The 13747-nt window shown below is 38.9% G+C and overlaps 1 protein-coding gene across 1 annotated transcript in view; it reads left to right on the top strand.

The window, feature by feature from the left end:
* The window catches only part of scap (SREBF chaperone), a 33687-nt gene that overhangs the window by 5767 nt on the left and 14173 nt on the right, over window positions 1-13747 (top strand). Inside the window, exons 2-5 of the mRNA XM_061982830.2 lie at window positions 3683-3883; window positions 7651-7771; window positions 11201-11358; window positions 11465-11685. Coding sequence (XP_061838814.1) covers window positions 3762-3883; window positions 7651-7771; window positions 11201-11358; window positions 11465-11685 — 622 coding nt within the window. The 5' untranslated portion in view covers window positions 3683-3761. The remainder of the gene's footprint in view (window positions 1-3682; window positions 3884-7650; window positions 7772-11200; window positions 11359-11464; window positions 11686-13747) is intronic.

Raw genomic sequence — 13747 nt, 5'->3', positions numbered from 1 at the left:
AACATCGTTTACTGGATTGTACCGCTCGAAGTGTTGTATGCAGGGGACCAAAGATTTGGAACCGGCTTAATGAGAGCCTCAAGATGCTGTATCCATTCTCCAACTTCAAAAATAAACTAAAAACTTATCTATTAACCACCTATATTTAATGCCTCATGTAGGGTAGACTACTGTTGGGATTTGCATGGTTGAATGAATGTATATATGTATGTGTATGCTTGCTTTAGTACTATTATCTTGTGTTAATCATATAGCGTTGTTTTTGTTTTTTGTTGTTGTACTTGCTACCATGTTCCATCATTCCATCATTTCATGTATATTCTATCCTCTGGACCCCCTGTCAAAAGCTTCTTCTAGCTTATTTGGGGGACCCTTTCACGTACCAACATCTTTAAATGATGATATTTTACTACTATTGTATTTGTTATATGGTATTGTGAATAAAACTTGAAACCGTATGTGGTCTTTTAACAGGTGTGTGTGTGTGTGTGTGTGTGTGTGTGTGTGTGTGTGTGTGTGTGTGTGTGTGTGTGTGTGTGTGTGTGTGTGTGTGTGTGTGTGTGTGTGTGTGTGTGTGTGTGTGTGTGTGTGTGTGTGTGTGTGTGTGTGTGTAAGTATTGATTTGTTGTTTATTTATAAGATTTGTTATCACTTTGTTAGCATCTATGTGATCTTCTAGGTGTGTGTGTGTAATTTGTTGTGGTTTTGGTGTTTGATATGATTTGTTAGCACTTTGTAGCATGCATGTGGTCTTCTAACGGGTGTGTGTGTGTGTAATTTGTTGTTGTTTTGGTGTTTGATATGATTTGTTAGCACTTTGTAGCATGCATGTGGTCTTCTAACGGGTGTGTGTGTGTGTAATTTGTTGTTGTTTTGGTGTTTGATATGATTTGTTAGCACTTTGTAGCATGTATGTGGTCTTCTAACCGGTGTGTGTAATTTGTTGTTGTTTTGGTGTTTGATATGATTTGTTAGCACTTTGTAGCATGTATGTGGTCTTCTAACAGGTGTGTGTGAGTGTTAATTTGTTGTTGTATGTGTGTTTGATATGATTTGTTATAACTTTGTTAGCATATATGTGGTCTTCTAGCACAGTGGTTCTCAAATGGGGGTACGCGTACCCCTGGGGGTACTTGAAGGTATGCCAAGGGGTACGTGAGATTTTTTTAAATATTCTAAAAATAGAAACAATTAAAAAATCCTTTATAAATATATTTATTGAATAATACTTCAACAAAATATGAATGTATGTTCATAAACTGAACATCAAATCAAGTAGGCTATTCCATTCACTACAATGCAACAATGCAATATTCAGTGTTGGCAGCTAGATTTTTTGTGGACATGTTCCATAAATATTGATGCTAAAGATTTCTTTTTTTGTGAAGAAATGTTTAGAATTAAGTTCATAAATCCAGATGGATCTCTATTACAATCCCCAAAGAGGGCACTTTAAGTTGATGATTACTTCTATCTGTAGAAATCTTTATCTATAATTGAATCACTTGTTTATTTTTCAACAAGTTTTTAGTTATTTTTATATATATATTTCCAATAGTTCAAGAAAGACCACTACAAATTAGCAATATTTTGCACTGTTATACAATTTAATAAATCAGAAACTGATGACATAGTGCTTTATTTTACTTCTTTAGCTCTTTTTTTATACCAAAAATGTTTTGCTCTGATTAGGGGGAACTTGAATTAAAAAAATGTTCAAAGGGGGTACATCACTGAAAAAAGGTTGAGAACCACTGTTCTAGCAGATGTTTATTAATTTGTTGTTGTGTTTGATATGATTTGTTTTAACTTTGTTGGCATATATGTGGTCTTCTAGCAGATGTTTATTAATTTGTTGTTGTTTGATATTATCTGTTATAACTTTGTTAGCATATATGTGGTTTTCTAGCAGATGTGTGTTTGTGTGTGTTAAATTGTTTGTGTGTTTGATATGATTTGTTATAACTTTGTTAGCATATATGTGGTCTTCTAACAGGTGTGTGTGTGCGTGTAAATTTTTTGTATGTGTTTGATATGATTTGTTATAACTTTGTTAGCATATATGTGGTCTTCTAGCAAATGTGTTTATTAATTTGTTGTTGTTTGAAATTATTTGTTATAACTTTGTTAGCATATATGTGGTTTTCTAGCAGATGTGTGTTTGTGTGTGTTAAATTGTTGTTTGTTTGTTTGATATATCCATCCATCCATTTTCTACCGCTTATTCCCTTTGGGGTCGCAGGGGGCGCTGGAGCCTATCCCAGCCACAATCGGGCGGAAGGCGGGGCACACCCTGGACAAGTCGCCACCTCATCGCAGGGCCAACACATACAGACAGACAACATTCATATAATTTGTTATAATTTTGTTAGCATATATGTGGCCTTCCAGCATGTGTGAGTGTGTGTGTGTATGTCTATTAAATTGTTTGTGTGTTTGATATGATTTGTTATAACTTTGTTAGCATCTATGTTGTCTTCTAGTAGGTGTGTGTATTGATTTGTTGTAGTTTATTGATATGATTTGTTACAATCATCTTAGCACTTATGTTTATACTAGCATCGATTTTTAATAGGTTTTATTAGGTTTGTTTTACCTGATTTGTTATAAGCATGTTAGTTTGGATTAGGGCTGGGTGATATGGCCTTTTTTTAATATCTCGATATTTTTAGGCCATATCGCGATATACGATATATATCTTGATATTTTGCCTTAGCCTTCTAACATTCTTGTTCATACTGCATTAATATATGCTCATTTTAAACTTTCAGGCAGAGAAGGAAATCACAACTAAGTCAATTCACCAAAAGTGTATTTATTAAACAGTTATTAAGCAGTGGCACAAACATTCATGTCATTTCCAAACAGAAAGTGCAAGATTGTCAGAGACATTTTAAAACAAGCTATTAGTGCACTTTTGCGAAAATACATAATAAAGAAGGAAAAAACATATATAAGCCGCACTGGAGTATAAGTCGCATTTTTGGGGGGAAATTTATTTGATAAAACCCAACACCAAGAATAGACATTTGAAAGGCAATTTAAAATAAATAAAGAATAGTGAACAACAGGCTGAATAAGTGTACGTTATATGAGGCATAAATAACCAACTGAGAACGTGCCTGGTATGTTAACGTACCATATTATGGTAAGAGTCATTCAAATAACTATAACATATAGAACATGTTATACGTTTACCAAACAATCTGTCACTCCTAATCGCTTAATCCCATGAAAACTTATACGTCTAGACTCTTACGTGAATGAGCTAAATAATATTTGATATTTTACGCTAATGTGTTAATAATTTCACACATAAGTCGCTCCTGAGGCCAAACTATGAAAAAAACTGCGACTTATAGTCCGAAAAATACGGTAGTTATTTGTGTCGCATGATACTATCTGTGATGAAATCTATGGAGTTGACGCAATAAATGCCCATCATGTTATTGGTTTACTCCATAAAATAGCTTGTTGCAGCCTCCTGCATGTTTGTCTACCAGCTTGGTGTGAGCTACGGTGTGATGACTTGGTCACGCCTTGCATTGTTTAATCAGGAATGAGCCTTTAAATGCACACACCGTGGTGTAAAAGACGTCGAACAGGAAAGTAAGCGCAATAATTGGCCACAGAGTAACAATCCATTACGAGCTGTCACAGAAAGCGTGTCCTTGTCTTTCAGCTCCCCGAATGTCCCACGACGTCCTGTCCACGGCCACCCCGCGCGCACCTATGGCCGGGAGTTGACCCCGCCCGCCAGGATGACGCTGCACGAGCAGCTGAGGGAGAAGATCTCGGCGGCCTTCTACCGCCACGGACTGTTGTGCGCCACCTACCCAGTGCCCATCATCCTCTTCACCTCAGCCAGCATCCTCACCTGCTGGTGTGTACATGCTTGTCACATTACACATTGCTTTGCAGCTTTGTTAAGTGGAAAAACGAATAATAATAATAATAGATTTATTTGTAAAAAGCACTTTACATTGAGTAAACAACCTCAAAGTGCTACAGTGTATTAAAAAAAATAAAAAGATAATAAAAAATAAATACAAATAAAAACTAGAACAGCCAAATAGCTAAAACTAGTATGCATACATCTAAAAAAAGGTTTTTTTTTAAAGTAAGGGTTTTTAAGCCTTTTTTAAAAGCATCCCCAGTCTGTGGTGCCCTCAGGTGGCCAGGGAGAGCGCTCCACAGACTGGGAGCGGCGGAGCAGAAAGCCCGGTCTCCCATTGTTCGTAGCTTTGTCCTCGGAGGTTGGAGGAGGTTAGCCTGTCCGGAGCGGAGGTGTTGTGTGGAGGATTTGGGGGTGAGTAGTTCTTGAGGTAGAGGGGGGCATTTCAATGGAGGCACTGGTGGGTTAGTAGGGAGACTTTGAATTCAATCCTGAGTGTATAGATGAAGATGATATAAATTTGGCCGACGATAGCACTTTTAATATTATCGTTATGTCGTGGAAATGCATGTTGATGACACACACTCAATTTGATTCGTTACATGTAAGAAGTAGAGATGTAACGATTGATTACGATAAACCGTGGTAAATTTCCCAACCGTTAGTATTACTGTTTCAAATTGTAGTTATTGTAAAACGTTTACGGCTAGCTAGCCTAAATTTTAACATTAATACAAGACACATTAGCATTTTTCCCCATTACAAACGTCAGACCACAATCTAAACGTGTATAAACTGGGGCTGTTGACGTTAACGCGACCCTCGGGCCGTTCCGTAGAGGGGAAAATGTGGTTGCGTTCATTTGTTACCGATAATCCACAAGCGGGCAAGCGAGCAGAAATGCAGAAAGTATACCAGGTACAAAGCCATGATGGCAAGTTCTTCCTTACGACAAGAAAATACACTTTTTTGCCGTCTACTGCATGATATGCGATGCATTCAGAGAAGTAGGAGGAGCTTTACTTCCATGTTATATTACAGTTTAGTGCATTAATAATATACAATGTTGATTGTTACTGGGACTGCTTTAGTAAGATGGCATAAAAGCTCAGCCAAAATGAAAGACGTCAGGTCTTTCGTCGAAACGTGTCAAGACACCTTCTGAAACAAATCACACACTTCCGGCTTCAAAGTAAAAGTGCTGCGCTTCACATCCGGTCTAACTACAGTAACTATATAAAATAGTTTTACATTAAGATCATGCTTTGTCAAAGATGTTTGTTAATGTAATCTGTGATCTTTTTACGTCAATGAATTTTTGAGGCAAATTGAAATAAGGTGTTCATTCTTTTATTACATGTTCCGGTTGATAGTCCTCAATTACAGAATGCGGAATATTACACTTTATTAATAAATAGAGAAGGTTAAAACTAGGGCTGCAACTAACGATTAATTTGATAATCGGATAAAAGAGACAAACTACATTTCTATCCTTTGCAGTATTTTATTGGGAAAAAAACAGCATACTGGCACCATACTTATTTTGATTGTTGTTTCTCAGCTGTTTGTACATATTGCAGTTTATAAATAAAGGTTTATAAAAATAAAAATAAAATACAAAATAAAATAAAATAAAAAAAATATATATTGCCTCTGCACATACGCATAGCATAGATCCAACGAATCGATGACTAAATTAATCGCCAACTATTTTTATAATCGATTTAATCGATTAGTTGTTGCAGCCCGAGTTAAAACATTGTTGTGCAGAGATATGAATACTTTTAACTTGTACAACATGTAATGTACATACTAGAGATGTCCGATATTGGCTTTTTTGCCGATATCCGATATTCCGATATTGTCCAACTCTTAATTACCGATTCCAATATCAACCGATACCGATATATACAGTCGTGGAATTAACACATTATTATGCCAAATTTTGTTGTGATGCCCCGCTGGATGCATTAAACAATGCAACAAGGTTTTCCAAAATAAATCGACTCAAGTGACGGCGTGGCGAAGTTGGTAGAGTGGCCGTGCCAGCAATCGGAGGGTTGCTGGTTACTGGGGTTCAATCCCCACCTTCTACCATCCTAGTCACGTCCGTTGTGTCCTTGGGCAAGACACTTCACCCCTTGGTCTTGATGGCTGCTGGTTAGCGCCTTGCATGGCAGCTCCCGCCATCAGTGTGTGTGAATGGGTGAATGTGGAAATACTGTCAAAGCGCTTTGAGTACCTTGAAGGTAGAAAAGCGCTATACAAGTATAACCCATTTATCATTTATTTATTAAGTTATGGGAAAAAAATGCCAACATGGCACTGCCATATTTATTATTGAAGTCACAAAGTGCATTATTTTTTTAACATGCCTCAAAACAGCAGCTTGGAATTTGGGACATGCTCTCCCTGAGAGAGCATGAGGAGGTTGAGGTGGGCGGGGTTAGGGGAGCGGGGTTGAGGTGGGGGGTGGGGGGTGTAGCGGAGGGTGTATATTGTAGCGGTATGGAAGAGTTAGTGCTGCGCGGGGGGAGGTTCTGGGTATTTGTTCTGTTGTGTTTATGTTGTGTTACGGTGCGGATGTTCTCCCCAAATGTGTTTGTCATTCTTGTTTGGTGTGGGTTCACAGTGTGGCGCATATTTGTAACAGTGTTAAAGTTGTTTATACGACCACCCTCCGTGTGACCTGTATGGCTGTTGACCAAGTATGACTTGCATTCACTTGTGTGTGTGTGAAAAGCCGTAGATATTATGTGACTGGGCCGGCATGCAAAGGCAGTGACTTTCAGGTTTATTGGCGCTCTGTACTTCTCCCTATGTCCGTGTACACAGCGGCGTTTTAAAAAGTCATAAATTTTACTTTTTGAGACCGATACCGATAATTTTGAAACCGATACCGATAATTTCCGATATTACATTTTAAAGCATTTATCGGCCGATCATATCGGCAGTCCGATATTATCGGACATCCCTAGTACATACATATCAGAAGTATTTATTCAGGTAGAAATATCACAGATTACATAACCGAACATATTTGACAATCAAAGCATGATAGTTACAATTCATATGTTGTGTTATTAATGTGTGAAACTGGTATCTAAACATGGCGTAGCTCCTCCTCTGAATGCAAGTGCTCCTACAGCAGGAATACAAACTCTGTATTCCTAAAAAATATTAAATCTGGCAAGACACCAACGCACAGCAGGTAATTTTTTTTATTGTCATTAAAAATGACCTTGTCCTTTTAGTGTTGAGCTGTTTAAAAAGTATAGTTTAAAAATATTTCATTAAAGCAAAGTCATTGTCCATTCATTGTATTAAAACTTACAAATGATCTGTCTAGGGTACACTTATTGATGATGCAAATTGATATCTCTGATTACTTTTTTTAGTTAACTAAGACCAAAATGCGCTTAATCACAATAAAATATTTTGATCGTTTGACAGCCCTAGTATAAACATCTAAGATATTCAATTGTGCACATATAAACTACATGCTGTGCTCTAAAAATTCCACATATTCACTCCTGCAGTTGAAATAACTATCTACTAGTTCAAATCTCTTTACACTGCTGGAAAGCCCCGCCCACTTCCCCAGAATGCGGGGCTTGGTCTTTCCTGGGAAACATTTCTGTGTTAGGAGAGTTGTGACCACCTTCTTTTTAGAATGTGTGCGCTCAGTGCTGCCGCGCACACATCCACGACGCTGCTATTGTAAATAACACGTGTGGCCCCTCCCGCTCTCTCAGCTATCCACTGCTAAGGCTCCCCCTGCCCGGGACGGGTCCTGTGGAGTTCACCACAGGGGTGCGAGACTACAACGTCCCTTCCCATGAGCCTCTGGGAGACCTGGCGGAGTGGCCTGACTGGGTAGGAAGCCAACACAAAAACACATTTTCCCCCTCCAACAGTCCGGCGTGAAGAAGTCACCGGGGTTTGGTTGTCATGGTAACCCCACCTCCATCACACCTGCCTTACAAGTAGTTTGGAATTCCAATTTTTTTTTTAGACACCCAAAATTGTTAGGTTCAGCTCAGCAAGCACCAACTTTGTTCATGCATTTTGCTGCTTTTTTTTTCAGCTTTGCTAAAACTCTTTGACCTTCGAGGTGCCACTCTGCTAGCTGTGTCTTTAGCTCGCTGGCCAACGTGGAAGTAAAGACGCTAAACCTGATCTGATACATGACTTGTTATTCGTAGCTTTTTGAAGCAACAACCGATCAAAGGAGTATTCAAAGTGCAGCCAGCGAGCCATTTTCCACCTGCACTTTATATTACATATTATATTTTAAAATAAAATTAATAGATTACTAACAAAAATATATTATTAGACATCACACTAATTAGCTGTTAGTTATAATAAAAAAAACAGATTGTGGACATTTTGTTCAGACTGTCAAGCATTAATTGACTTACTTTGGATTCCCTTTAGCTAGGAGTGTCCCAATGCAATTTTGACATCAGCCTGATCTCAGCAAAATAAGGAAGTCTCAAATGATGCCAAATTACCTCGCCACTTTAGACAGAATAAATCCACTCCAGTTGGTTAATGATAAGTAGGTTCACATTTTTAATACCTACCATTGTTCTTTGTTTGACTAATTTTAAAATACAAGTACCGTATGTATTTATAAGTATGCGGACCCTTTATTGGGGAAATGTTATTAATTACTAGGTAAAGTAATTCAACTTAAAATATCTGGCATAATGCAGTTGACATACGTTTCAGTGTGCATGTGCCTTTTTAAAAGGCGGTGCCTGTTGCCTAGTGATGTGACATCAGCGAGTCCATGCTCGGCCTGAGGCCCCTTCTAGACTAAGCCAGCTAAGGTTATCCAGGGTAAATCCCACCTAACCTGATCCTTGTCCATACACACACACACAGAATGGTCGTTCAAGACCCCCTCGCCCCCTCCTTCCGCCGGCGCAACGCGACCGAGTACGCATGCATAGTCACCTCCGGTGTTGCTTTGTGAGCAAGTTCTTAAATTTAACTTATCTGAACAATATCCAGTGTTGTGGTATTTTGATTAACTAGAATCCAGTGTGCTGTGGGGCCCTATTGTGGTGAATCACACCTGAGATATCATAAACTAATCAAATCTTTTAATAGACACGTGAATGTAAATAATATGATAAAGAACATTTTACATCAATCAATCTAGGGATCTAGATATCTGGTCAGGACACTCCTCACTTTTTTGCCTTCCTTGTCCATTCGTTTTTGGTGACTTTATATACTTTGGACCTAGACGTTGAGTCCGCTACATACATGGCGGACAATAACTGATGCAGTCTGCTTTGCCAGTCCAAAGGCATTCACTGTTTTCTGTAATCTTCACTCGACGGCCAGGTAATACAAAGCACACGCTACCTTTTTTTATCACATCCACGGGAGCCCGCATTCTCGTTGTCTCCCCTTCGACAAATGGACAAAGTTTTTCGGTAAGTAGAATTACAGCTGACCTGGACATTTGAAAGTTCTCTTTGCCGTCTGAGAAGTGTTGTATCCCAAATAGCTGCAATCGCTTTCTCTTAAGGTATTCATGTGTGATTTCCACAAGCGTACAGACGGAAGGAGAAACACGGGCATGTCTGGATGACTCGCCTCCATATTTCCAGTGGTTAGCTTCGAGTTCCGAAACCGCTTTATTATGAAGCTGGCTGTGGCGCGTTCTTTCTGACGTCACTTCCTGTGTGTTGCGCGGTCTTTCTGGCGTCACTTCCTCTCCGAACTCAGTTAGTAAAAACGATCAATGGGTCCATACAAAGCTAAGAGCCGAAGATTCAAGAAATAGACGGCTTACTTACCCGTTTAAAAAATCATCCAAGCAGGGGAACCTTAAACGATGATTTAGTGTGGCCGAAACGGGGCTTAGGCTAAATAATTTTTTGTTTCATGAGTTATCTGGGTTAATACCTCTAAAGGCTTAGTGGACAGCACCTTTTAGCGCTTATTTCCAAAATTGTGTACACTACTGAATTGGGGTCTTATGGCCACTTATGTGGACACTTATACTGCCATCTGGTGGTGTCAGAAGAGTATAACATACAATGGAATTTGGGGGAAAAAAAGTGTAAAAATAAGAATTAGCATGTCACTAAACATGAAGTACACGTTTATGTACTTATGGACTAAGTACATCATATCAAAAGATGATTCTTAGTTTTTATTCTAATTAGGGTCCAATAAGCCCAAATAGCAAAGAGAAATAAAAAAATGCATGTAAACAAACAGTTTGGGCCTTAAGAGGTTAATGTAGACAGGGTCTGAGTCTCAGGCATAACTTGAGCTGTTTTGTTAGCTCAACAGGCTAGCAGCAGTTTGACTGCTCTGATGGCAACTCTTTTGAATCTTTCACTGGTTTGTGTTACCTCTGCTTAATAAATAAATTTAATGTGCTTCCATGGCTGTATGGTCTAGTCAACAAACAGAGTATTGTTTGGATGGCAAGTTTGTAACTTCAAATTGATTTGTTTTTCAATATTCTCTCCAACCTTTGTAGTGACTAGCGCTCACCGCAGTTTGGGTCAAGTTTTAAGGTGGTGAAAAAATTATTTTACCGACCACTTCCTCCAACTAAATTATTTTTATTTTGTGTTGAAAGACTTGAAGGTCACACACAGCCCCGCTACAGCCCCGCTCCCCTCTGTGCAAGGTGCAGGTGTGAGGGACAGACATCGGTCAGCGCGCACTGTGATCAGTGACACATTCGCGTCAATTACCTGTCCATTTGGTTATGGTTATGGGTTAAGTTTATTCCAAACATGTTATACAGATTGGCGAAAAATGTTCACTACTTTGATCAAATTTGGATGGATTTATTACAGGAGCAAAACGTTAATAAAAGGGTAAAATCTGTATTCGCACGTGTGCTACTTTGTTTAGTTTTTTCCAATACTTGCACAACCTATTTTTAGTTGCAAATGTGACTGAAATGCTTGCACCGTACAGCCCTGTGGGGAGAGAGAAGTCTGGACTTCAGATAAGCAAAAGAAGATGGATGGATTGAAGGAGTATGGATCAATATCATATCGGATCAGTATCGCTATCGGCCAATACTCAAGGCTCCAATATCAGTATCGTAATGGAAGTGAAAAAGTTATATCAGGACAACCCTGCTTTTAGCATCTTTATTTAGTCAAAAAAAACATATGCTTTCTTGTTTTTATGTACGGACCCTCACTGTAAAATGTTTGGACACGCCTGTCTTATGAGGTGTGAAGATAGAAATGCATCCAAGCAGCTGATAGCAAGCATGGCTAAAGCTAAACAGTCTAATGTAATGTTTATTGACAGTATCAAGGACCTCCAGTGGCCTACATCCAGCAATTATTGGTCAAGGCAGCCGTGTCTCCGTGGGACAACAGCTTGGTGCCGGTGGACGTCTTTCGATTGCCGCTCGGCCGAGTCTTCAGCCTGTTGGATGAGATCCGCAACCACGTGCACTCTGACGGGTCGGTGACCGACTTACTTCTGCTGAGCAAAGTCGACAACTTTAAGCTGTCGCACGTTGTTGTGATGCGAATGTTGCGGTCACAGGTTGTGTTCCTCTCCCCTCAGCTCGGGCCGTCGCAGTTTGGAGTCCCTGTGCCTCCAGGTGACGGACTTGTTGCCGGGGTTACGGCGGATGCAGTCTGTGCTGCCGGAGCACGGATGCCTGCTCATCTCTCCCGGCAACTACTGGCAGAACCAACGGGAGCTCTTCGACTCGGACCCCAACCCCCTCAAGACCATCCAGAAGCACGAACCCAAAGGACTACACACGTCGGCCACGCTGAGAGGTGGGCACACATGCTAGCAAGAAACTGACATCATAGGAAGCAAAAGGAAGACTCCAAAACAATCCAAAAAGTCAAAATAAGAGGTGTTTACTGAGAACAGATGATGAATTTTAGAGGCATGAATCTTTGGGCACCTCAAAACCCGATCAGATTCTTGAGGTGACAATTCGATTCAGAATCGATTCTTGATTTAATACGATTCTCGATTCAAACAGATTCTTACAATGTATTATTTGGTATAATAATTATAATAAAATATTTACAAAACAGGTCACAGGTTAGCCCATCTCCTTCTGATTGCATGGAGATGGCCTAAAGACGTCTTTTTAAAAATGTATTCTTATTTAACAACAAAAAAAAAAAGTTAACATTTTTAAAATCTTTTTTTCAAAATTGTGAATCGATTTAGAATTAGGATGAATAAAAATCGCAATTTAGATGTGAATCGATTTTTTTGTGCACCCCTTGTCATGATCTCTCACATCAGATCATGCCTTGTATTGTGTTTGTTGGCGTTTTCATGTGCTAAGTGTCTTAGTTCCAGTTTCATGCTCTTAATTTGATCGCTCTTCTTGTTTTGTTTGTTTCATTCCTGCCTCCTAGTGTCTTCTCCTCGCAGCTGTTTTCATTTTGCAATTACGGCTATTTATGTTGAGCCTTTGCTGCTAGCCTTTGTCAGGACTTTGTCATGCATATTCACACACATTTTCACCCGTGGGTTTTTGCTGTTCTCCAGCATTCCGTTTTGCTTATACCCGGATCAGTTTAGTTTCGTTTTGCATAGCCTTCCCTATGTTTTGGTGCCCTTCCTAGCAGCACTCGTCTTTTGTTCATTTGAGCCATTAAATACCTTTTTGCCTGCACATTGCTTCCTCGGCTTTCTACATTTTTGGGAACACGCTAAATTATCGCCGCGACCCAAGCGTCACAAACAAACATGATTATGTAGACACTAGGGGTGTAAAAAAAAAATAGATTTTTCGAATTAATCATGATTCTTATTTGTAACGATTTTTAATCAATTAAAAAAAAAAATTTTTTTTATTTTATTTTATTTTTTTTAGTCCGTCCTGTTTAGCCACTGAGGAAAATCATATTGTTGATGCCCATATCTGCGTACATACTTACCGTATTTTTCGGAGTATAAGTCGCTCCGGAGTATAAGCCGCACCGGCCGAAAATGCATAATAAAGAAGGAAAAAAACATATTAGTCGCACTGGAGTATACCGGTAAGTCACATTTTTGGGGGAAATTTATTTGATAAAACCCAACACCAAGAATAGACATTTGAAAGGCAATTTAAAATAAATAAAGAATAGTGAACAACAGGCTGAATAAGTGTACGTTATATGAGGCATAAATAACCAACTGAGAACGTGCCTGGTATGTTAACGTAACATAATATGGTAAGAGTCATTCAAATAACTATAACATATAGAACATGCTATACGTTTACCAAACAATCTGTCACTCCTAATCGCTAAATCCCATGAAATCTTGTACGTCTAGTCTCTTAAGGGAATGAGCTAAATAATATTATTTGATATTTTACGGTAATGTGTTAATAATTTCACACACAAGTCGCTCCTGAGTATAAGTCGCACCCCCGGCCAAACTATGAAAAAAACTGCGACTTATAGTCCGAAAAATACGGTTCTTTAGAAAAGAGAAGTGTGGCATAGTTGTCTTATTTGACTTTATTAATTGTTTGGGTAGAATTTTATTAAACAAAACAAGTTTTCTTTTGAGTAATGTAGAAACTTATTAGAGCTGGGTATCTATTTTATAGAGGAATGTAGTTAATCATAGAACTGGCATCCAATGTTATTAAAAAAGTATTGATTTTGAATCGAGAATTGTTTTGAATCGATTCTGAAATGAACCGTTACCCCCAAAAGTCTAATCGAATCACGTGGTGCCCAAAGATTCACAGCCGATCCGATAGCATGATCTGTAATTAATATGGTTAAAAATGACAGTTTTGTACACTTTCATCCCTGTCATGATTTATGGAACATCACCTGGAATGTGATCATTGGCACATCACATGTTCTCGGTGTG

This window comes from Nerophis lumbriciformis, linkage group LG21, assembly GCF_033978685.3.
Source record: "Nerophis lumbriciformis linkage group LG21, RoL_Nlum_v2.1, whole genome shotgun sequence".
Taxonomy (NCBI): domain Eukaryota; kingdom Metazoa; phylum Chordata; class Actinopteri; order Syngnathiformes; family Syngnathidae; genus Nerophis; species Nerophis lumbriciformis.
Note: the sequence above shows the minus strand (reverse complement) of the source record. Positions and strands in the feature narration are given on the sequence as shown.